The 26,655-nt window shown below is 41.6% G+C and overlaps 2 protein-coding genes across 15 annotated transcripts in view; one reads left to right on the top strand and one right to left on the bottom strand.

The window, feature by feature from the left end:
• The window catches only part of MCPH1 (microcephalin 1), a 345,817-nt gene that overhangs the window by 200,226 nt on the left and 118,936 nt on the right, over window positions 1–26,655 (bottom strand). The gene's annotated exons all lie outside the window — the stretch shown is intronic.
• The window catches only part of ANGPT2 (angiopoietin 2), a 57,293-nt gene that overhangs the window by 10,662 nt on the left and 19,976 nt on the right, over window positions 1–26,655 (top strand). For all 3 annotated transcript variants that reach the window (XM_082375305.1, XM_082375306.1, XM_082375307.1), the window contains exons 2-3: window positions 19,468–19,623; window positions 22,828–22,949. In XM_082375305.1, coding sequence (XP_082231431.1) covers window positions 19,468–19,623; window positions 22,828–22,949 — 278 coding nt within the window. The remainder of the gene's footprint in view (window positions 1–19,467; window positions 19,624–22,827; window positions 22,950–26,655) is intronic.

Here is a 26,655-nt window from a genome sequence, read left to right as displayed (position 1 = left end):
TTTACTGTCTCCATCGTTTTGTCTCTTCCAGAATGTGATATAGTTGTAACCACACAGTATGCAGCCTTTTCAAGTTGCCTTCTTTCACTTAGTAAATGACTTTTTTTTTTTTAAGCATGATTAACTGTACATTTGTTCAGTGACCCCTTACCTTGATTATTCAACTAAGTTATTAACTAGCTAAAACCCTCACAGTGTACCTTCAGAAACGTAAGGTTTTCCTACCTACAGCAGGGACCTCAGGGGATTATTACGTGTTTCAAATAGGATGATGAATGCACAAGTGTGCTGGAAACTGTCAGATGTCACAGTACTCGGGGACTATCATTATAATTAATTTTAATGATACCAGAAACATACTTATCAAGATCTGTACTATTATCTCACATTAAAGATTGTAACTCCATTCAGTCTTATCAGGTTAAATGATCTGACTTTATGCCTCAAGGCACATCTTCACTCTGTAAGACAATGAACTTCCTTTCATCATGGAAAAGGACAGCTGTTAAGTGTGCTTGTAGATGGTCCTGATTATAACAGGTGGTTGAGTACCTGAAACACGCAGCTCCAAAATCGTACGTGGCATCTTCTCCTAAACCACCCTACTTGTGCCCCATTGTGCTTGCAGGTAATGCCATGAGCCCATTAAAACAGTCAGACTTTATGCTTAAACTTATTATTATCACTTCCGCGTTCAGTAAGCTAAGAGCAATGTTACTCTTCTGTATGTTCTGTTTTTATAGAAGACAGTGGCAGGAACTATATGAATATTGAACAGCGGGTGGCCTGGGGTTCACTAGTCAACCTGCACATCTTGGTAGAAAAGATTCAAAATTCCTAAGAGGTATCGTTTCCTCTGGGCTCCTGCAAGCACTTTCTCTGCCATTAGATTTGTAGAATCAACAAGGTATTATCAACTCTTGTTTACTTGCTGGATAATTATAATCATTAGTCTGAAGATAATTCAAGAATTCTTTTGAGTTTTATTAACTACTATCTAGTCCTTGGAATCTTGAAAAATTATTACATACAGATGTAGCTTAAAATTTCTCTAAGCAAAATGGTCTTCTTAATGGGAAATACTGGTACAAAAATGCTGCTGGAGAGAAGATATTTTGCTGAGTAACGTAAAATAATCAGATTCCGACCACAAGCCAATTATCTATGTTTAACATTTGGTTTTCGTGTATGAAATTCCTTATTATTTTTAGCTACTAAGAAATAGGTTCTTAAATTTCCTAAAAAAATAAAATAAAATAAACTTATTCAGTTTTAATTGAAGAAAGTATTAGTAACAGGAATTCCTGACCCGAACTGGTTTTAACTTAACTTCAACAGTGAAATGCTCTTAAAAGCAGTGATGGTTGGGATAATTATATTACAAATTAAAGAATCAACATTAATCAGAACACCACCCCCTCAAAAACAATTGTTTATTTTGTGATGTGTAGTTAATTGTCCATATTTTCCAATACGGTTCCCTTCTCGGTTATGACAAGCACAATAAATCTATATGTGCTTTCCCTCTAATTGGACGATGTTTACTATGCATCATTTATTTATTGCTACATGATTAGCCTGCCCTATGCCACTTAGGTTTTACAGTTGTAGTCTGACAGTATGCTACTTTTCCTTTCCCTTCTTCACCTGAAATACCACTACCATTAATATAAATGGTCTCTGGATGAGGGGAAAAAAAGGATAAAAATATCTGGTGAATAAACAACTCTCTCTACTTATTTGAGGCCCTTTCTCTATCCATTTCAATTTTAAGTGATTCAAAATCCTAAACCGGGAACACAGGTCAACCACAGCAGCTGTGGAGATAACCCAGCACCACGCCCTCACCTCTTCCCAAACAAGGGAGGGGCTTTCGGCTCTACTTTGACGCCAGCATACTTTGCTGGTTTCTTTAAAAAGTCTACAGACTTCTTGCAAAAAGGATCCTGTTCATATGACAGCAGTCACGAGAGTTCACAACAGAGAAGGCCTCTTTCTCCCCTTTGTTGTGGTGTAGTCGTTACTGTGAAGTGACGGAGGCAGGGTGCTGCCGGTTGTCAGCATAGCAGCTGGCATTTACCAGGTGCACATGACCTGCTGACGTCAGCTCGTTTAATCTCGTGACAGCCTACTGAAGGTAGATACCCTGTTCTTCTTTTGAGGAAACTCAAGCTCAGAGTGGTATCAGATGGCAGAAAGTTAGCAATACTAGGATAATGTCTTTATTTCCGAGCTTCTTATAATAAGACATCTTTTTGCGTGGATCACTTCACGGGGGTCCCCTAACACCTGCCATTCTGATACTATACACAACGGTCACGCCCTGAGTGTGTCCACCGCCAGGAGTAAGAACAAATATTGGAAGTTGTGAGAAGACCAATTTGGGTCGACGTTATTGTTTTCATTGACCCCGGGGAAGGCTGAAAAGTGTTGAGATGTTAAGTGACTTGCTAGCTTCCAGAGCTGTGAGGTTGCAGAGCAGGGATTTAAACCCACGTCTGTCCTGTTTCCGAGCACTGTTCCCCTCCTTCCAGCTCTGCTTTCTCACTCTCAGGACTGGAACCGAGGCTGATACGCGGAACAGTCAATCCCGGATGATTTAAGCCTCCCTAGGAGGGCGACGCTGCATAAATGGCAGCTGCCGTCGCCCTTTGGCATCTCAGGACACAGCAAGATGGCACCTGCTGAATCTGCAGACAGTGGCACACACATGGCTCTGTTTTCAGACATGGGGAGGGATTCATGAATAAGCAAGTGAATAAGAAACTGAAATGTAACTCTTCCCAAGACAGCCCTGTCGGAGTAAGGGACGGGCAAAATAAGAAGCTTTGAAGAGCAGGAACTCGGTCCATTCACACATGCACCTCTGCTCCCCCAAACACTCGACTGGACCAGTTCAGCCCTTGCTTTTCATTCACTCAGACGCTGGCTTAGACATGCCTCAGACTCTGAGCTGGCTCTGTTTTATGGAATCCAGCACTTTCTTTTTTTTTTTGAGGTATAACTTAGAATAAAATTAACAAATCCGAAGCGTGTACCTTGATGATAGATGTACACACCTGTGTAATGACCACCAGGGGGCTCCCTCCTGCCCCTCCCACCCTGCAGCCCCTCCTCTCAAGGCTGGCCTCTATTCTGCCCTCTGCCACTACAGGTTAATTTTGCTAAGTTTTGTACTTCACGTAATTGGAATACAGTATGTATTCTCTTTGAGTCTTTCTTAAAAATTATTATTCCTGTGATTCATCCATGTTGTTGTGTGTATTAAAATTTGCCCTTTTCCATTACTGTGTAGTGTTTCACTGTAGGAGCACGACACAATTTATGTGCCCACCGTACTATTGTAGATGGATACTTGTGTTCTTTTATGGAAGTTGACACTTCTTAACTGGACAAACCCAAGTATTGTGTATTGTCTTTCTCGTATCTTTGGAACCTGTACAGTTGGACTGACTTAAAGCTTCCTTGAATGATTTCCAAGACTAATCTACCTTCTAATGAAACCTGCTCTTCAGAAAATATTCCATACGTTGCAGAGTGGTCTTGGTGTTTATTCCCGAGGTGCTCAGAAAGGACTTCTGAGGAGTATTTTAAGTACTGGTCAAACATAATTCCGTTAAGGTTACAATGGGAGGCTAACAAAGAGATAATTCAATAGTACAGCAGACACCTGAGGAAAGAAGGAGCTGTATAAACATTCAACGGAAAATAAAGCCTGGACGTAAAACACAGGCCTGACCAGTACGACCTGCCATTCCCTCTGGACTTACCTTCGCCTCTCCCCTGACAACACCTTCTTTTCCAGCATCAGAGACAGACGGTTCTAAACAAAACCATTTTCCAGACTGGCGCCTGCTTTTGGGAGCACCCGGATGTTTCCTTTTTCAAATCTTTCTAAATGGTATTACACTTGAACGCATACGACTTACGGTCATCGTTATGAAAACCCCTTAGGTGTACTTTCTGCATCAGGGGGCATGTCGGCCCCTCTCTCCACGTGGGCGGCGTCATCTTGCTTCCTGAGCAGTTATGGGGACCACCGAGACCACAGCAACGGGGCCATGAAGAACCAAGAGATGCTTCCCTGAGGTCGGCCGGAGGAGAGCTAGTGGCCCCCAGGGAGAAGGATTAAGGTGAGGGTTCATACCCCAGTTCTGAGTTTACCACTGTCATTTTCAGGAGATTTCCCAGGCTAGCATGGACTTTCCCCCCCAAAGCCAATCACACTCCAGCAGACCAATGGTTTAGGGGTTCAGGAACGATTAAAAGAGGTCTACACATACCACCTGAAAGTGCTGGGATGCAGGATAGGCGTTTTGGGAAAAAACCTTCACTTAAGTTCTATCTTTGGCCTCCTTAAGCCAAAATGCTCCTAGAGTCACTCCAGGAGAGGGCCAAGATTCCAGTGGAACCAACTACTCATAATTTGAGTCCCAAAAAGCAGCCAAAACTCCAATGTAGGTCCTTCCGCCGAGGGGATTCAACAAAAACGCTAAGCCACAAAGTTTAAGCTGGCATGTGGACCACGTTAATTTGAAACCAGATTTCTACGACTGAGGGAAGCTTTCAAGAATTCACTACCACTGATAAAATTAAACCGGCCTGTAGGCGTCAAGACCAAATCACAGCAGTGACCACAGTGATTTTTGGTTAAAAATGGGGGTAAGATGACTCATATTTTGATTGAAACAAACAAATGAACCCTAACAATAGGAAAACTTCTGCCGCTGTTCCCTGCTTTCTGTGTGAGCCCTCGCCCCTCACCCCCACTTCCTATGTGAGCCCTCGCCCCTCATTCCCACCTCCTGTATGAGCCCTCACTCCCCAGCCGCACGTGCATGTGAGCTTGTTGTGCCCACTGATTACTCAGTGACATGTGGATCTTAAGTGACTTGTGTGAACGAGTGTCATGGGACCCTGAAAAAGACAAGGCGGTATGCTGCACTCTGATATACTACCCCTCAGAAAGCACTCGTTGATATAAATGCACGACCCCCTAAAGATGAAGGAAAGTGAGTCAGCCATTCTCCGGTGGCTCAAAGTGATGCTGTGGCCCCTCCCCCCACTGACAGAGAAATCTCTCTTAAAATGATTATTTTTTTTTTCCCCTTCAAATTGTGAGTAAAAATTCAACATTGCAGAAGAAAAAGTCAATCCTGAATGACATGCTTTTTATAACTCATGGCAGCGGAGTGAAAGGGGATAGGAATTTTCCACTAGCTTCCACTGGAATAGACGTACACGCAAGGCAGCAGGGTTGGGGAGAGGGGGCTGGCCTACAGAACTGAGACTAATTATGGGAAAATGACTCAAGCCCCTCGTACTTTTACCACAAGCGTTTGAAGAATCACGCTGAACATTTGGTGTTTGAGTAAGCTGGGCTTCTCTGCGCGCCATAAAACGAGTTCAACTTTGAACGAATGAGGGTGGCAGGCATGCAAGCTGTAAATTACACGCAGAAATGGACCACGTTACTTTCGTGAGACTGGCACGCACTCGGTACTCCCACTACACCACCCGAAACACGTCGGCCTGAGGCTGCCACGCCGTCCACAGAACGCACGCACCGTGTGCTCTAAGAAGCTTTCTCCCCCACTGCACGGCGCTTACGAAAGTTGTTAGCCTGAAAGCAGACACCGGGCCGAGCAACAAGCTTGCGAGAAGCGTGGCTGTTTTTCTGAATGGTTTCTGAGGTTGGGAAACTGTTCAAGTACACGTCTTGATGAAGGTCTTATATGATTTAATAAGTCTTTTTGATTTACTGGTTTTCCGATAAATATTATCAAATCATAGGGCAATTAAAGGCAGTATCTGGATTGGGCTTACACCCTACCAAATGCAAGGTTCCATACAGGATGCTCTAAAACTCAAGTAACCCCAAATACTTATGGACTCTGTTTGCCAGTTAGGCACTGCCCAGCTCCTCAAACTTCGGAATCGGGTCGGACACTGCCACCCCCATTTTAAGTTCCATGCTGATTTTTGTAGCGCTCTTGCTTTTAACAACAGCAAACCACTAAAAACCCAGCTTTGCCCGGTGGCACCATCTAATAGTTTTGAAACTGAGCTACTTTGGGCTACTAATTCTTCCAGTAGCTGACAGATGTTAAATATTGTGGGATTTCCCTTGAATATTTGAACTGTCCCCAGTGTTCTTAGGAGTTTGCTGCAGGGACCTGGGGAGGCTTGGCACACAGCTTGGGAACTCTGATTCATTTGTCCCATTTGATTTTCAGACGAACGTAGCACAGAATGCATTTATATACTCATTTTACCAACGAGAAATCTGAGGTTAAAAAAGTTGACCTGGTAGCTAGTATGCAGCTGAGCTAGGATTCACACCCAGGTGTGTCCGAGTCCCAAAACCTGTGCCATAATGATGGCCCTACAACAGCTTCAAAAATCACACATGTAACTTCTCTCCAACCTGAATCCAACACAAAGCTACTTTATTCAAGTTTTTATAATGCTGCTCAAAAGCAAGAGCTGCTTTAATTGGAATAACTCAAAATACAATTAAATTCAATAGATTAATTCATTTATTTTACTTTTTTCAGAGTAATTTTGTATTCATCCCAATGGGTAGCACAGCTATTCAAAGGATAAATCATTTTCTTCCTATGCTTGAAGCCACTGAACTCCATCAAAATGCAACCCATGACTCAGACATTTATTTATTTATTATTTATTTTTAGACTAATGGGAACTGCATGAATTCTTTCTCGGTCTTCCGAGAGCAAATGCCTTTTATGCTTGATCCGGAAAGAATCGAGTTTCGGAATGTTAAATTACTAATTTACCTAACTGAATACTTTTAACCCTCTTTGGGCAGCTGGAACGGTTTAATCTACACTCTCTGCAGACAGTCACTTTAAAACCACTTTTTCAAAGTTCTTTTCTTTAGGCAGTACTTAGGTACAACCAGATGAAAGCTGCAGACAGAGGTAAATAAAATCACTTATAGTAACTAGGGTTGCAGTGTCACGGCAAAAGTTATCAAACATTTCATTTTTAATACCCGTGCCTTTAAAAATATTTTTATTGAGGTGGTCTAAAACACGAGAAGTGTATAAAGTGTACTAACCTTAAATTGACAGCTTCGTGAACTTTTAAAATATGAATTTACTTGTGTATCTAGCACTGGGATCTAGATATAAAACATCTCCCGCACCCAGAAGGTCCCCTCGTGCTCCTTCCCCATTAATAATCTCTCTTGCACACTCCTAAACGCCTCCCAACCAGAAACCGTTATTCTGACTTTTGTCACCATCCATAGGTTTGGTCTATTCTTGAACTTGATATAAATGGGATCATATAGTAGGTACTCTTTTGCATGGGCTCCTTTTGCTTCACAGGCTGCCCGTGATGTGTTTAATTTTACCCGCGATCTGTTATTTAAAAAAATTGAGACGTAGTGCACTAACACATCAAATCAGTCCCCAAGGAGCAATATTTACACGTCAAAATAATATTCTATTGTGAGAAAGAAAGCAGTGAAAAGTGCTCACAAAGGAATATTATTTAGCAGTTTCAATTTGGTATCATATGCTTGGCCACAAAACATTCCCAATCCTCATGATTTGGGCAGCTCAACAGGTTTTATATTGAGCAAGTTAGTATGTAAGAAAGGTTCATTTTATGACAAGGTGTAAATCTATATGGGTGCCTATTTATTTATTTTAAAAATTTATTTACTTATTTATTTTCGGCTGCGTTGGGTCTTTGTTGCTGTGCGCGGGCTTTTCTCTAGTTGCGGTGAGCGGGGGCTTCTCTTCGTTGTGGTGCGCGGGCTTCTCACTGCGGTGGCTTCTCTTGTTGCAGAGCACGGGCTCTAGGCGCATGGGCTTCAGTAGTTGTGGCGCACACGGGCTCAGTAGTTGCTCCGTGGCATGTGGGGTCTTCCCAGACCAGGGATCAAACCCGTGTCCCCTGCATTGGCAGGTGGATTCTTAACCACTGAGCCACCAGGGAAGTCCCTGGGTGTCTATTTAAATGGATTCCTTCTTAGAGTGAAATTTTATTCAAAAATTAGGGTGATAAGTAACTAACCATGTAGAAATATAATAATGTGCATTTAAAGTGACATCTTCACTTTATGGCCAAACTTTGCATCTCTATTCTTACTTAACCACTGGAGAGAAGGTGACTTCCCTACACATGAATGACATGCCGCTGAAACAAATGACAGAAATAAACTCCCTCTAAAAATGAGTCAGAAACAACACCATCCCTAGAACTGGTATTGTGTAAAGAGAAGATTGATACAACATATATTTTGTAGCAAGACACTCTTATTTTGGGTCTGGAGGTCTTGGAAGACATAATTAGAAGGTCACTGATTTGTCCGAAGTCATAATCACTATCTGCAGCTCCCGGTGGAGGTTCTCTTCTTGTGGAGCCAAACTTCAGCCGTCCGCAGCTCTGAGGGCCTGCAAGCCACAGCCAGAAGGGGGGACATGCGTAAAGCTTCCCCATAGCCTTGCAAAGTGAACCGCAGTCCCAGCTGGACTAGCAAAATATTTCATCGGTGAACAGTAAATACTTTGATATATACTTGATACAGTTATCAAATTTCAGATCAAGAAATAAAGATGAGTTATAATTAGTAAAAAAAAAAAAAAAGCTGTACTATTCTATTTGCCACTTAATTTGGTCATTGAATATTGTTCTGCTTTTGTTGCATTGTTTTCGATTAGAAAAAAAATTTTTTTTCTGTTTATCAGGTTTAAAATAAGTTGTTAAAATGCTTAAAAATGCATTACAGTTTAAAGAGTAATCTGCAAAACATAGCCTAATTAAACAAATAATCTGTATTTCTAATGTGAGTTTAAAAAAAAGATTGATCACTTTTAAGTTTCTTTGCTTTTGCAAAGCGCCGGCAAGTAATACTATTCCTTAAAGTATGCGCACACAGGCCACTGAATTATGTAAATAAATGTAAAAATATGAAAACTTTTATAGCTTTAAACCCTTGAGAGGACTGAACCAGAGGTCAAATTAGAGATAATCTAATATATTAGATGAGGTAAACTCTCCCTCCTTAATGGTTCAGAAAAGCATGAACTTTAGCTGCTATACAATCATAAAATTAAAAAAGCTGCAGCTACAGCTTTATGAACATGAAAAGCAAAATGAACACACTTGTCTAAATATTTCCCAGCACTGTTACTGCAGCAAGTCTGACTAGAGCGTGATGCTGGATGAAGCTCTCCATTTCCTCACCACACACAAGGCACCGTCACACACACTCGGCTCTTAGAAACGTCAGTCGGTGGAGAGAGTATACACATACATGTTGTGTCCATTTATTCAAATCCACCATAAAGTAGATAGAATGGTTTTGGGGCAAGAGAACACGAACAGTTCAAAGGAGAGCTACCAGCCATACCGAGAAAATACTGTAAGAACACATTTTTGCTGATGGTACATCAGTAGTACATCATCATATACAAGGGATGGAAGACTTTATCGCTGTTTTCATGCAAATCGATCGAGTGTACTTTGGGCACCTTCCAGTAGTATCCTCGCGTTCTCCGTTGGAATTCTCTCCACCTTTTGCTAGCAGAGGAGATAAGGCAGCAGAGGGGCTTGGCTGGGATCTGTTCCGCTGTGCGGCGCTCAGCAGGGCGTGCAAGGCCCCGTTCTGACAGTTCTCAAGCATTCCCATCTGCATTCCCAGCGCCTCCCCCCATTCTTTTAAAGAAACAACACAAGCTTCCTGCCTTCCTTCTAAAACACTAGTTTGTCTTGAAAGTATCTTCAAGAAAAAAAATCACTTAAATTCTTTAAGTCTTTTCCCTTTCATAGCCATCTAGTATAGTAATTGTGACAGTGTACCTTTATTTCATGTTAAAAAGAAAAAAAAAAAATCTGCTTTTGCTCCAAAGATGATCACACTATCATTTTTTTAAAAAAATTATTTATTGATTTTATTGATTTTATTTTTGGCTGTGTTGGGTCTTCGTTGCTGTGTGCGGCCTTTGTCTAGTTGTGGTGAGTGGGGGCTGCTCTTCGTTGCAGTGTGTGGGCTTCTCACTGTCGGGGCTTCTCCTGTTGCAGAGCACGGGCTCCAGGCGCGCAGGCTTCAGTAGTTGCGGCACGTGGGCTCAGCAGCTGTGGCTTGCAGGCTCTAGAGCTCAGGCTTCAGTAATTGCGGCACGTGGGCTCAGCAGCCGTGGCTCACGGGCTCAGTTGCTCCACGGCATGTGGGATCTTCCCGGGCCAGGGCTCGAACCCATGTCCCCTGCACTGGCAGGCAGACCCCCGACCACTGTGCCACCAGGGAAGCCCGATCACACTATCTTGTCCCTAGAAATCTACCCAGGATTTTTGCAAACCCACAGAATACAGAAAGAGCAGAAATGGGACAGGCATAAGTAACCTTTGCGATCTGAATACTTCATCACAGAAATGAAAAAGTAACATTGTTAACACTTGGTAGCAAAGTTTTCAGGTAAGTACAGGTACACCAGTGCAGTGGTAAGAGTCCTGGACTGGGCATTGGGTCACCAGGGTTTTAATTGTCACTCCGCTACCAGCTAACACTGTGATCCAGGGCCTAGAATCCTCATTCATATAATGAGAAAGTTCAACAATGTTATTGATTTCCAAAGCCTTCCTCCCCAACCAGTTTTTGAAGGTCTGTCACCCAACAGCCAGGTGACAATGGATGGATATATCTGTATCTACATTTATCTCCACACCTGAGGACATGTTTATAAATATGTATGTTCATGAATATACACATAATGTTTCAAAGATTCTGCCTGCCGTAGAAAGACACTGAAATAATTTACTTACCTTATTTTTTTCTCGGTGCACCTTAATTTCAGAGAGGCAAGAACACTTTAGTTTCATTAAAAAAGAAATCCTCAGTATACTGTAATCTAAATTCATCAAATCTCGTTCCCAGAGCTGAATTTCAACGGCTCCCATTGTAATAACTGACAATTCAGTTCCTTTTATAAACGAGAGAACAGCCGTATGTTCCCTTTCTACCTCTGTAGGAAGCATCACTTGCATCTCCTAGGCTGAGAACAAAGTGTCCCAGGCACCAGCCCAATGACGGAGCCTGCAGAATGTCTTCTGTGCCGTCGGGCATTTGCTGAGGTTGAAGGGAAGTCCTCTCAGTTGCGTTGGCCTGCTAAGCTCATGTTCTACCTTCTGCATACGTGATCGGTGATCGTGGCCTCGCTTTTGTCTCCGGCTCCACCCTTTCTCCAATCCGTTATAAACACTGCCACTTTCAGGAGAGCTGCTTTCACAGCCGCTCTGTCAGCAACGTTACCAAACTGCACATGCCAGAGCTTTAAGCCAGTGATCCCACACGACCTGGGGCCTGGAGCCGCTCACCTTGGCCTCACCTCCCATCACAGCACAGTCAGGTGCACGCGGCCGCGGGTGAGGCTGGGAGGGCTCCGGCCTGGGGTTTCTGCTCTGTGAATGAGGCCCGGGGGCGGCCCCTGATCCCCCGGAACATCTGGAGACCACGGCCCGTCCTCTGGGCGACCCCCCTGCCAGCCAGTCTCACAGGGAGCGGTCAGTGGGCTTCAGGCCCCCGGACGCCCACTCCCCGCCTGACCCCCAGCCGTGGGGACGCCGGCGCACCCGCGGGCCCCTGCAGCACAGCACGGGGGTCGCCCTGCCCCGCGAGCGATGGGAGTGCGCTCTCTCTTGCCCCAGGCGGAAGGTTCTGAAACACATTTCCTACGGATCCTCAGAAGGTCCTGCGGGATTTGTCACCAATGCCACCGCGGTGGTCAAGGGTGTCCGCTTGTGTGCCGGCCTCCTCCACCCAGCTTCCCTCGCCTGTCCCCCTAGGCTGCTCCCTGGGACCACTTCCCAAGTAAACTTCCTGCATGTGTGCCTTTGTCTCGGGCTCCGCTTTGGGGGAAACCCAAGCTAAGGCAGCATGAGAATCAAAGGAGATTAAGCATACACATATAGATATACATAGAAAGATAGATAAGATATAGATGTAGATACAGATAGGCATTTTACAGGTGTCAATTGCTATAACTAGCCTTGCTGTATATGAGTGTATATATGACCTAACAGCATCTGCTGCATTTTATTTGCCCCTTGACTTACAAGTATCTGTGAGTGCTGTGAACCAGAGCCCTAGCAGATATTTGGGTAAATAGGTATGTACTTTAAGAGCCCACTTAAGAGCTGTATCTTGTGTAAAACATGACCCCTTTTCCTATATGAAATGCCCAAACAAATTTATGTTGCTATACCAGCCTCATTATGCTTGCCTAAATTTAAAAGGGATGCTATTGATGAAAAATAGCCTTTTCATCAGTAGGAAATGACTGGAACATTTTGAGGGGAAAAATACATTTTCTCCTTAGATTTTGGAGTGATGGTAAGGGCAACATACAAAGAGGCAAAGAGATAGTGTACGTGATAAAAAAAAAAAACCCCAATTAAATAATGAAAAGGAATATATAGTTACGCCCACAAATAAAAGCAAAGACATATGACTTGATGGAGCACAGATATACTGGTGAACTCAGATTATTCACAACTTTATCTGTCCCAGGAGGAGGGGGACAAGCTATGAACTTCAGTACGGCAGCAACTAGTGACTACGGTGCTCTGCCTTATCACGTCTTCCAAGTTTACAGTGAGCACAGGGCACACTTCTAGTCTCTCTGTACTAGTGAAAATCGGAACGGGGTTATCGAGACACAGGATCAGAGAACAGAATGTCATTCACAAATGATAAATAGAAAAAAGTGAAAACTAGGTCAGAACAAATTACTTGTAGGAAGTGCTTGAATGATCCTCTGTGGGGTGGGGTCCATGCAGTTATGGAGGACAGAAGCAGGTGTGCTTACTAACCACTCAGAAAACCTGTGCTGTCAGGGCCTAGCTTCCCTTTATATCCTGTCTGCCGGACCCTGGAGAGGACAGAAAGGGCCAGAATGGAAGGCAAGTGGCTTTGATATGGGCTCTTCTGGGAGACATGAATTCAAGTATGGCATCGATACAAAAAGGACATGGAGAGACTCCCCAGCTCATGGGGTATTTGATCATCATCTCCAAAATGTGGAGCAACGCATTTGCCCCTAGTCCCTTGCAAGGTCTGAGATGACAAAGGTTTGCCTGAGACGTGCGTCTCCCAGCCTTTCCCCCTTTAACATCTGCATCTCTCCTTAAACACTGCTGAGGACACAACTGCTTGGGCAGTCAAATGTCCAGATTAAAAAACAAAACAAAACAAAACAAAACAAAACAAAACCTTATATGGAGGGAGAAGAAAGCCCAGTTTTGCCACTTTTCTGTCTGAAGACCTCCAAAGATGTTTTAGTTTCCTCATGACAGGGAACCAAGAACATTAGGTCATAAGCCTTCCAAACAGAATATCCTTTGATTTAATGATCTCGCGTTCACATTTCCAAACTAATTATTGGAGCAAATGTTTTGCTCGTTGTTACTAGTGCGGATGGCTGGAGAGCGGCTTCAGGATTTGCTGTATCCCAAGCAAAGAAGAACGTAAACCTGTAGTATTAGGAGGTTTAAAAATCAATGAGACAAAAATGAAATGTTTTTGATATCAAATCGCAACACACAAGGACGTGGGGCTCTTTGAAGAGAGCGGGCAATGGTGTAGCATCTGACTGCAGAAAGGGCAAGGCCTCCTGGCAAAGGAGACGCAGACGAAGGCCGGAGGGATGAAGCAGCCTGCGTGGTCTGGCACATCCAGGAGGCAGGTGAGCACAGGACGTGAGGCAAGGAGATCACAGGGCACAGGCCAAGAAGGGTGTGCGCTGCGCTTTGCCTCACAGGAGCAGGTGCAGTGCAGTACGTGAGCTGCAGGGGGATCAAGCTGCACCCAGCGACCTGACTCTCAGGCGGGATGGAAGCAGAGTTAGGGGCTGCGTCACAACCCAGAAGACAAAGGAGGGCAGACCTTGGTGGGAAGAAGGGATCAAGTCGGAGGGATTAGTGAGGTAGGAAAAAACATCCTTTTTGGGGAAGGGGTGTGAGTGGAAGAGACAACAGTTATAGTATCTTGTTTCCAAATTGAAATGCTATAGAATAAAATGTTTCCAATGAAACCTCAAGTTATTTGTTAACTTCCTATGGAAATTAGGTTATTCAGATGGACAAAACCTAATGAACTAAAAGGCATCAGGACACGGAGCTTTGTTTAAGTAGAAGTGATCTCTCAACCAGGATCTATATAGTTGGTAAGGGACCAACATCAAAATCTTGAAGTTAGGGATGATTTTTGTATACTATCTATGTTTTCCTTTCCCCAGCCAATTCCGAGATTACTTTCCTTTTGGTACAAAAAATGATGATGATAATCTTGGTGAAAAGGAAGATAGCCAGGGAAATATTTTAGTGTGTAATCAATCTGCCACAGTTGCTTCGTAAATGGACTTATTTTTCCTGTCAAATTTGATCTTTCCAAATGTTTGGGGAGTAATGAAAAACCTCAGGACATATTTTACATTGAAAAAAATATATATGCCTATGTTGTGTTAAAATATTTTCTTCTGGCTGCTTGAATTTCAATGTGTGGCCAACTTTTAAAAGATGGTGTTTAGGGTGTAATTCTTTTTAGCGAATAAAAAATAATATCAAGCAAGAATCTATGCAAGTATAAGCATAGCAATAGCCTTACGAGGTTCATTTAAGTTTGGATAATCCATCTGAACCCGAAGGAAACAGAAAGAGCTCAAGGACCCACACATGGAAGCGTGCTTGGACCATTAATTAAGATGAGGACAAAATGAACGTCCACACAATTCTTTCTAACTTGTAATGGGAACCTTTCCGAGGCACTTGGACCCACAAATGAGAATCACTGCCTAATCATCTTCAGACATGAGGGCAATGTCAAACATTCCTGCAAAATATGAGTATGTGAAGCCACCCATGTGAAACGAGAAAGAACCATATCCCTCCCTGGGGAGGCTCAAGTGTCTTGGAACTGTTTTGATAAGAGTGGCTAAGCGCAAACAACAAGGACGGGAAACATTTGCAGGAGAGGGGGAGCTGGACGCTGCCAGCGAGAGGAAAGATCTCATTTGCTTCATATTCTTTCTTGTACTGAGACCTCCTTATACTAGAGTGAACTTTCATTGGGCCGATTTCTAGATTTCTGGGTTTCAGTTGCAGACAATTAAATACAGGAGATACTAAACAAAGACGTTTTTAGGCAACAAACTAGAAAAGAACTAATTTGTCAACCTCAAGAGATGGGGGAATTTCAAAGCACATGTATCCGTGTGGATCAGCCAAACTGGCTTCATTTCTAGATTTGGTCGTATGCTCAGGCACATGCAGTGATTTAGGGAAAGCCTGCATTAAATGGGCAATTTTCACACTACGTAATGAATGTTCAGAGCCTTTCTCTCTAAAAATTACTACTAGTCTTTGGGGGTGAAAAATACCCATTTGTCATGTCCCAGGAGATAAAAATCATCATTGGTAGTCTTCACATCTAGGCTTTTCTATTAGTAAAAATGACCCCCTCTCCTTCCTTAACTATGTGGTAGGTGGTCTATCTTTTTCTTTAAGGCACTGAGAAGCTTGGACATTGGAAGGCACGCTCACAGCAATTTTGGGATGTACCACTCTTGGCTGTTAAAAGGCAGGAAGTGCGGTGTGCCCTCGGGGTTGAACTACCAGTCTGCTCCAGGCACCCCAGTCCAGAAGTGCCCATGTGAGACTGGGCACCTGTGGTCCATGGAAAGAGATGAACACGGTAACTGAGACATGGAAGCAACCAACAAACATCAACTAGAGTTACTGTGGTTGTTACTGCTGCTACCGTTTCTGGGACTAAGTACGTTCTTTTTTTTTTTTTTTTTTTTAATTTTTTTAAAAATTTAATTTAATTTTTTATTTTTTTGGCTGGGTTGGGTCTTCGTTTCTGTGCGAGATCTTTCTCTAGTTGTGGCAAGTGGGGGCCACTCTTCATCGCGGTGCGCGGGCCTCTCACTATGGTGGCCTCTCTTGTTGCGGAGCACAGGCTCCAGATGCGCAGGCTCAGTAGTTGTGGCGCACGGGCTTAGCTGCTCGGCGGCATGTGGGATCTTCCCAGACCAGGGCTCGAACCCGTGTCCCCTGCATTGGCAGGCAGACTCTCAACCACTGCGCCACCAGGGAAGCCCCTAAGTATGTTCTTAATTCTTAGAGTACTCAACTGTCATATCACCCATCTCTCTTAAAACCTTAATTTAATTTTTCTGCGTCAAGTGTGAAAGCACAGATCTTGCTGAGAATCAACGCAAAGTATCTAATACTTGATATTCCTGTTTGTGTTTTACTTTTCTCTCAAAGACTTCAATTAGTTAGCAATTGGGTCAGTATCATATAGAATTTTACTTTTTTTAGTTGTACATATTATATAAAGAAACTATATATGTATATACTATATATAATATCTATATACACATATCATGTGTATACACAGATCTGTAACTTGCTTCAGTGTAAGATTAACCTCCGCCCCGCAACATACCATACACATATACTTTCACACACACATAACTCGTACACAGACTTCGTCATCCTGAAAAGCTGAAAAAATAGTGACTTAAAAAGCATTTATATTCTATTGTTTTCAAGCTTAGAGAAAGATGTGGCCATAAAGTTAAGAAATTTTATTTTAAAAAGTTAGGTCTTTTATGTCTTAAAGTTCTTGAGTCTAATTTTAAATTGGAACTTGACTTTAAAATGTCAAATTATAAACAATCCTCTCATGTGTCTTGTTGATTGTAACCACATTTGACTCATTAGTTCTACAGTCGGGGTTGAGGATGATGAAGGATTCATTTTCCCCTTCTAGTTATGCGATTTAGAGCGAAACAAGATAGAACCGTTTTTATTTAGCTCTTAAGTACTCAAATCAACAAGAAGATTAAGACTTACTTCTACTAGTTTGTAACTTATTACTTCAGAGTATGTACTTAAACCAAACCCCAGCTTAAGTATATCTTTACTAGTTCGAAACTTCCCAGAATAAGTCTTTCTAAATATTATCTTTGCTGGGTGTTAAGAGTAACTAAGACAACTCTTCTGGATGACTTACATAGCTTTAACTTTAACCTCAAAAATTCCATTATTCCCATGGTAGTGAGAGAGAGAGAGAGAGAGAGAGAGAGAGGAAGAGAGGGAGGAGACACGGAGGGAGGGAGGGAGGGAAGGAGAAATTACAAACTTCTATCCATGAGCTGTTTTATATCATGTATTTAAATTGTAAAAAGTTACAATTTTTAAAAGGCGGGGGAAAGGAAAAAGGAAACAATGAATTAAGAAAGAAAGACCACAACCGCCAAAAGGCCTGAGCTAGTTAGTACCAGCTAGTTAATAAAATGGTAACAAGGGTTATCACGCTCCAGAATATATGAAGTCTATATTATACATGTTTGTTGGACTGCCAAGTAGTAGTACCTGATTTTTTTCCTACGGTGGTCTTTTCTATTTTGACCACTTCTCATATTAAGAAGTAAAGGCTTCAACTACAAGATTTTACAAATGATCAGGATTCTAGTAATTGTCAGGTTTCATGCTATATTTGATCTGCCCAAACCAAGGGAGAACCAGGGGGTGACTGTGAACCATCAAGATAACCAGCACAGAGGGAGACGGGCAGTGCGTGGGATGGAGCCGATGCAAACCAACATGGAAACAGTAGCCCTACAGCTCTCACACCAACCCCGACCCTGCACCACCACTCAGGACACAGTGTGTAAGCTGCACCAACAAAGAAGCCCTTGATTGTCGGGAGAAACTCGACCCTGTCCATTCCATTTTCTCACTCTTATAGGCAGAAGCATAGAATTACTCAGGGGTTAACACTTTAGGAGAAATAAGGTTTGATGACTAGCTCTATGAATGGTTTCTCTGCAGAGAATCATGAGTTGTAAAGAAAGGCACTATTAGCAGATTTTGTTTATAAATAAGCAGTTTTATAATCAACTTTCAAGTATCCAATTTAATAAAAAAATTTTTTTGAGTTATAACTATGTGAAAAAGAAATGAAAATTAAAATAAGGTTTCTGTCCTCATGACCTTATAGTTTAGACCAATGACTGGAATTGTGGCTCCCATGATTGGATCATTAAGAAAAACAAAGAAAGGAAATGAAATTTTAAGTACCTAGAGTTATACATGCACAATGCCTTTAAAAGCAGAGCTTAATTAATCCTTAAAACACTCCTCTGACCAAACCGAAACCCTTATTATATATACGAGGACACTGTGGCCCCCCCCTAAAGTTGAGCGACTTACCTAGAGTCCAAGGAAAATAGGGGAGCAGGTGTGCACAGCCTGAAGCCCACATGTTCCTTCCCACACACCTGGCTGGCCTGCATTTGTATTTTTTTTTTAATTAATTAATTTATTTTTGGCTGCGTTGGGTCTTCATTGCAGCAAGCGGGCTTTCTCTAGTTGCGGCGAGCGGGGGCTACTCTTCGTTGCGGTGCACGGGCTTCTCATTGTGGTGGCGTCTCTTGTTGCGGAGCACGGGCTCTAGGCATTCAGGCTTCAGTAGTTGTGGCTTGCGGGCTCAGTAGTTGTGGTGCACGGGCTTAGTTGCTCTGCAGTATGTGGGATCTTCCCGGACCAGGGATCGAACCCGTGTCCCCTGCATTGGCAGGTGGATTCTTAACCACTGCGCCACCAGGGAAGTCCCTGCATTTGTATTTAACTGTATATTTTTACTGCCAAAGACATAGGCATCTATACCCATGGCAGTGAATTAGCTTGTTGACGCTCTTGCATGTAAGCGAGTGTTGAAATGAGCAGGCATGCCCTCGGTCCATGGGAGAAGAACCAATCCTGACGGTCATGTGAGATAATGAACAGACTAGACTAGGATTAAGTCTGCCTGATAGAGAAAATGACGAAACCGTGAAAAATGCACACGTTAGGAGAACTTAACAGGTCTAATGTGTGATGACCTCAGTAAGAGGGAAGGTAGGGGGGTGGTCTCTGCAGAACGCGGCCCTGAGTTACAGGGAAAATCCAAAGGTGCATCCCTCCTCATACTCTATTTAGAGAGTCTTCTGAAGCCTGTATTTTGAGAAACCACAATTCTAGAAAGTGGTAGCAATAGTGATGCTTCTTTGTACCAGATTTTCATTTCCTGCGTAACGTGGATGCAACACAGCGAAATCCTGGTGGCCCTTCCTGCCGCACGGCACGGCCATCTGCCCACCTCTGAGCTGTGGTCTTACCACCTCCCTTGCCTGTGTGCACTTCTAGGGCTATCTGAACCGTCTCTCTCCCACACATGCTGTTACTGAGCTGCCAGATTTTGAATTAACATAAAATCACACTGTCTTTTACTGCTAGTGATAAAAAAAAACCCAGCAAGATTGCAAAGTCAGAGCAAGGCACGAGACTTCCAAGAGGTGTTTTAAAAGGCAGGGAAACTAATTAGGAATAAGGTTTCTGATCATTTGACTCATGACCGTCTTCCTGACGCTTGTTCTCTTCTAGCTTGAGAATTACATCCAGGACAACATGAAGAAGGAAATGGTGGAGATACAACAGAACGCAGTGCAGAACCAGACCGCTGTGATGATAGAAATAGGAACCAACCTGCTAAATCAAACCGCAGAGCAGACCCGGAAGCTAACTGATGTTGAAGCCCAAGTAAGTCGTGAAATAGGAAACACAGACTGGCCCAGCCAGACAAATACTAGCGCAACATCGTGACCCGATGAAACAAGGGAAAAGCAGAGAAAGCGCGAGGATCGCGGAAAAAAGGATGAATTGATAAGAAATTAAGAATTTGTGTCTAGATAGAAATTTAAAATCAGGAAATATATTTTCATTTTTACTACTGAAGTTATATTACCTTTTTTCTACCGAGGACATACAAACCATTTTCATGTTATTCATACTTGACTACAAGAGAGATGTTCCTCTGCCTCACTGGTATTTTCTGGACTTGAGATAAACTTTCCATTTCTGAGCCCTTCCCTTTTTTGTGCATCTGAGACATGAAAAGCACTGAGGCAGAGTGCTAGAAGCTTTGTGCTTAACCCTAACTCTTGAGTTAAGATGAAAGCTAAGTCTCACAGAACTGCCAAAACAATTTGTGGTGTGTGTTTGTACAATCTGTGGTGTGAATTTATAGAGAGAGAAGCAAAGAGAAAAGTAAGAAGAAGTGGTTGAGGCACGGAGAGTGTTTAGCCATCAGCCCAGAGCCTTGAGTTCCATGATTAACTGGATGCACAAATCTCAACAAGGCACTAGCTTTCCCTGGCCTCCAAGGTTGTGACTATGAAATGGGGAGACTAGCCAGGTGACTGACTGCCAAGTTCCCTTTTAGCTTTAAGATTCCATGAGCTATCAATTAATAGTAGTAGGAAAGAAGAATATGAAATATGAAAATATTAGAAGAATAACAGCAAAACATTAAAACAAAATTCATCTGGAGCCATGCTGAATGACAAGCGATATGTGACCCAATAAGAAGAGTCCGGGTGGGGAAAAAGTGCTGCTGGGGGGATTTACAGAGATGCTTCAAGTTCAAGCCTTGTCATCGGTGAAATGGCCTTCTGGGTCCTAACCCTAGCTTCTTTATAGGCTTATGAAGTTAGTATCTTCCTACCCTGAGTTATAAATAATGCTAAAAAAAAAACCAAAAAACCAAACAAATGTAGATTTAATTGTAAACGATCCCCATGACATAGTCTTATGTGCTACTTAAGCTAAAAGACCAAGAAATGCCAAACATCAGTCAGGAGGGGATAAGAAATAAAGGAACCGATAAGCCTTCCAACTGTAATAAGCCCACGTTGAGAAGGGCACCAGCATTCTTTCATTGTCTATCTGAGAACTACTGGATAAGGTAGAGAGAACAGCAGGGGGGTGGTAGGAGAATAAAAGATTTTTATCTGAATATAGAATAAGAAGTTATTTGCTTACCACATCTTTCCATAACATCAGAGCAGTTTAGGACAAATATAAGTATCTTACACAACAGGTCACAAGGTACTGAAAACTGTAATCCCCAGAGGTAATAAAATCCAAAAAGGAGAAGACACAAAAATCTAAAAGTAAATATATCAACATATCCATTGCCAATTATTAGAATAAATTAGTAATGTTTAGGTCACATCCCACCTTTGGGTAGTAAAACTGATGAGCAATTAAGCCCTTCAGAAAGCTGTCCTGGAAGTATAACATTGCCTATGGTTCAGATAAGAGAAATAAAAAAGTATAAGATACAGAGCAATGATGTAAATCTTTGCCATCCTGTGTAAGTTAGGCTTACTAGCATTTAATGAGGTTTTGTTGGGTCACATGATATAAACAATCTATTGTGAAACTAGATATCACCTGATCCAGGATAACAGGAAAATAGGAAGATGGCTGGAAAGAAAACAGCCTATAATGTCCAACTGAATACATTAAGACGGCAGAGCCCAAGCAAGGACATCAAGGGGCCGAATTACATACCAACTTACTTAAGGCACCTGCTGGGTAGTTACTATGTGAAATGGGTTAAATCCAAACATGAAAATTTCTGATATGAAGATTCTTCCAGCCTGTCAGGGTGTCAGACTATTAAACCAGACTGTGAGGGGTGGTTGGAGGCCTGAGAACTCAGAGAGAACAGACAACCACGTGACCTGGGTAACTTAGAGTCACCTGCAGCTGGAGGCCTTCGGAAAAGTGATGGAAAACATTGCCACTGGTCCTGGGTGGGTCAGGACCCACACGCCATCCTCCCACCCCTCCCCCACTGAACTCATTTTATAGCTCTTAGGAGCTAAATAAAAGACCGAGTTTCCAGGTCCTTCTATCAATAACCAACACAGAATGTCTGGGCCCAGAGAAGATGTAGGCCAAATCTATATTTCGGGTGTTAATATTAAATCACACCCTGAGGTTGGCCAATGCCTTTATTCATGTGCAGAAGTGCTCATGGTATGAAGGCATCCAGCTTTGACTAAGGACCAGACCGTCCCTAAACCTGCACGGTGGGGCTGGGCTGCCGCTTTCATGAATGACACAGACCCCGAGCAAACAATGCTTCTTTCAAGGACCCTCATTCTGGGCAACAATTCTGCCTGACACTTACACATGATGTCACATCCTGAGTAACCATGACACAGAGGATGTGAGTCATGGACTCTTCCTGCTAAAACGCAGCCAAACGCGAAAGAATTCATTCTTTAAGTTGTTTGAACACAATGGGAACAGAGATACCGCACGTGGTCTATGTCAGAAAGGCCCACAAAGCAAAACTGAGCTCCTACTTCATATTGATGTTCTTGCTTCCTGATGGGTTTACATGATTTTTAAAATAGGAAAAAGAGCAATAGAAAAGGCGGGGTGGGGGGGGAAAGAAAGAAAGACTAAACAAGTGAATACAAACAAGGAAATGCTGGGCTAAAAATGAGCTACGTTCTTATAGAATGGAAGTATGTGACTTCTGAACACTTTGTCTACTGACAGATGTGAAAACAGCATTTTGTCTTGAGCAGAGGAAAAGCCTTGTTTCATTTATCAACAACTTCCGATATATTAAATATGACCATTTTATACTCTCAATTATCTCACTGTGTGAAATGGTAAAACATGGCAGAACAAGAAAATGAACATTATTTGACACAAACACCATTGTTCAGAACTATTAAACCCTTTCCAAAATACGTGATGAAAAAAATGTTTAACACACTCTGATATAATCCAGCACAACAAGCCTTTTCTGAAAATGAAAAATATGCCAAATTAAGATGCTTGGGTAAGTAAGTAACATTTTAGTTATATTTTCCTATAATTTAGATAACTTTATATCTAATTAAAAAATAATAAATAGGAATTTTATTTTGTTACATTTAGGTATTAAATCAGACAACAAGACTTGAACTTCAGCTTCTGGAACATTCCCTATCTACAAACAAATTGGAAAAACAGATTTTGGATCAGACCAGTGAAATAAACAAACTGCAAGATAAGAACAGGTAATGAAAATACAAAGAAATGTATAATCCAGAACTGTACACTTTCTAGATATGAAAGCCTATTTCATATGACTATTAATTATAAGTGTGGCTTCCAAAATGCTGAATTTCTTAACGTATAATACAAGGATCAGAAACCTTGTGAGGGGAAGGTAGGGAGAGGCTTTGGAGAAAAATACTGGAAGGGCATCACCTTCTAAAACAGTCCTCAACTTTGTTTTTTAATCTTCTGGCCCCTTAAGGATTCTCTTACACTAATCCTCCAAATTCTACCTCAATATTATGCATGAATCTATGGAAAACTACTGCCAGGGTTGTGCAGTAAAAGTCACACTGGCTGGGGCATTTTGATATTAACTTTACCAAGTTCTTTGCCTCTGAGGACTTAGTTTATTCCAATGCAAAACCGTCTACAGCAGGAAAACTACACTTTATTGTAAACCAATGCACATTTCATGATGCAGTATTTACTCTTAAAGCATATGATAAAGTAAAAACAAAAGTTAATACTAAATATGGTTATATTAATATCTAAATAAATATTAAAAAATCCCAAGAAAACCAATACAAAAACTAAGATTATGGATGACCAATGGGGATGGTTTTCATAGGTTTATTCCAGGTGGGGACATATGAGGATAATTCTATTCACATTCCAGGTGTGCTTACCTCCTTGTTTCTAATCGGGATATGTACATATGACATAGAGAATGGTCAGGCAACAACACACTCTAATTCACAATTAAATGATTCTTTATTCTTAACCAAAAATGACTGTAAACTCATTGTCTTATAATCATTCTTTCCTGTTAATCAAGAACGAAGCTGAAACAATTCTGTCTTTTGAGTAACAAGTTGGACTCATTATGATTTAGGGTTTTGAAAATCAAGTAGATTTTTATTCCAAATATCTTAACGTTCCAAATTTTTCTCTTCTGCAAAGTAATAAATAAAAGTCTGAGACCAATAATTGAGATATAACAGTCTCTCTAGTTTCATGTTGTTAAAATGGCCTTATTTAATGTTCTTTTGAGTGGGCTGCAGTAATGCTGGACGCCCTGGTATTGGACATGGTTCCCACCATAATTTTCTAAGTTAGTACGCAAGGATGCTAAAATGATCACTTACACACGTCAGTTACGTTACCCAGGCACCATCTTTGTAAATTTTTGTCAAACTGTATTGCCCTTTGCCTAAAAAAGTGTGCCTCTTATTCCCAAATCAAGACACACTGCTTAATATTTTCATTTACCACAAGGTGCAAACTTTCCTATACAAAGTCAACCTGAATTGCTGTAAAAAACAATTGACAACTTTCACTACATTTTTTCATCATCCACGATTTGATGAAATTCCTTTGTATGTTAAAGCTTTACAATGTGCAAAATAGTGATTGCAACCACACAGAAACCTGCTGTATTTTCTGATAATTCTTGCTTAAATGATCCTTCACATTTTTTTCTCCTTAATCCTTCACAATTTTTCCCAGGTTAATTGACATTTGACCAGTAGTGTGCTTTTCCAATAATTTCACTCCATTTTTATATGAAATTATATTTAAACATCCCAACATTTTCTCCGTAAAACTACCTTGTCAAATAAACATCTCTAACAAACTAAAATCCTACATGACTTGCAGCACCAGAGCACCACAGCTTAGACAGCAAACATCTAACTCAGACTGGAGTTGCATAAGAACTGTTTCTGAATGACCTGCCATAGTGCAGACACTGAAAGGCATAGCTTTTATCAGCTGACTTATAAAAACCATATGTAACAAATCCAAATCTATACCTGCAGGAAGAATAATCATTTTAGCAGCTGCAGAAATCACGCTCTCTTTTGTCACAAATATGAAATGAAATGGCAATAATAATGTTTTTTTCATCAACAACTGTAAGTAAATAAAAATAAGAAAATTGTGTTGATGATTCTACATCTTTCAGTGAGTTTGGCGTGCTGTTTTCAGGTGCCTTAAATTTTGACTAGCCTAAGATTTCATCTGCAGGAACATCATTACAAAAATATGTGAATGTGTTGCACGTTTGACAAACCACATTTTAAATTATCTTCAATAATTCCCCCAATGTACAATTGCCTTCTTCATGGAACAGTTTCCAATGAAGTCAAAGTACTTATTAGAGTCAACATTTTTCTGAAAATTGCCACTATAACACTTTCTGATTCACCAGCTGAAGTTGAAAATTACTATGCCTTTTTCATCTTGTCATCCTTTTTTGTTTTTTCTTCTAAAATAAGTGATTGATTTAGGGGTTACTTGTACCAGTTCAGTTAAATTGTGATATTGTTATATGATTATTGTTATTGAAAAATGTTGTCATTGACACTGTCCCCTTCTGAAGAGAGGCAATAAATACTCATAAAAGGGGGGCTTCCCTGGTGGCGCAGTGGTTGAGAATCTGCCTGCCAATGCAGGGGATGCGGGTTCGAGCCCTGGTCTGGGAAGATCCCACATGCCGCGGAGCAACTAGGCCCGTGAGCCACAACTACTGAGCCTGCGCGTCTGGAGCCCGTGCTCCGCAGCAAGAGAGGCCGCGATAATGAGAGGCCCGCGCACCGCGATGAAGAGTGGCCCCCACTTGCCGCAACTAGAGAAAGCCCTCGCACAGAAACGAAGACCCAACACAGCCATAAAAATAAATAAATAAATAATTAATTAAAAAAAAAAAAACAAACTCATAAAAGAAACATGATTCAGCCTTGATGTTTCCACCAACAAGGATATTTCCCCACATTTCTCAACAGACCGTGAATTATGTTAATATAAAGTTAAGCTGTACCTAAGTCCAACTGTTATGGTGATGATCAAATTGATCATCCTGTATCAGAAACTCAAATAAGATGCTAATAAGCAAAGTGTCAGGCAATGCAGGCATTCTCCACCCTGCCCCACCCTCCTCCCATCACCCGTCAACACTGACCATGGCATTTGCTGCGCTGCGCAAAGTTCTTGCTATGAGTTTATGCTCTATTCTCATCTGTTTTATCCCGTTTATTTAACGCCCTTTTATTAAAAGAAAAAAAAGAAAAGCTTATTGCAACCCACTAAATTGACTGCACAAGCCAGTAACAGGTCCAGATGTGCATTTTGCAAAACGTTGCTCTAAAATCTGATCTCTGAGACGCCTTACAGCCTTAACTGCAATGATACATGGTGCTGCTCACAACCAGCCTGGTCTGGGATGACCCGATGCTGGGCTTAACTCTTCAGTACCTGCTCGTATTTAATCTTAAGATTAAATCTTTTAGATCAGGATGTGATTGACCTCTGGATTATACTGGTAGAGGTTTGGCAGAAAGAAACAAATTTTTTTTTTTTTAATATCCATCCTAGAGTATTCACACTCTCATTCACACTGTGGACCGTGTGATCATCACATCTTTCTTTTATGCCTCTTCATAGAATATTAAAGACAACAAAAGATTGGCTGGATAACAAATTTCAGCAACATCACTTTGAAGGCAGTATAGATTAGTGATTTTAAAATGTCCGTACATTTTATGTTAATTGTCTATGTGAAGCATTGTAGGAGCATATCCTATTGCCTGTACGCTGATGGTCCTAGAAATGATTTTAGGTAGAAAAGAAAAAAATTATGCATTTATTTTTAGGTTACCTTCTGCTTATGGTAAGTCATCTTGGTTTTTAAATCAATGAAAGTGATACACAAGTTAAAAAAAATAA

Source organism: Balaenoptera borealis, assembly GCF_965194805.1.
Source record: "Balaenoptera borealis genome assembly, chromosome: 21".
In the NCBI taxonomy this organism is placed as follows: domain Eukaryota; kingdom Metazoa; phylum Chordata; class Mammalia; order Artiodactyla; family Balaenopteridae; genus Balaenoptera; species Balaenoptera borealis.
The sequence above is the reverse complement of the archived record's forward strand: the minus strand, read 5'-3'. Positions and strand labels throughout refer to the sequence as shown.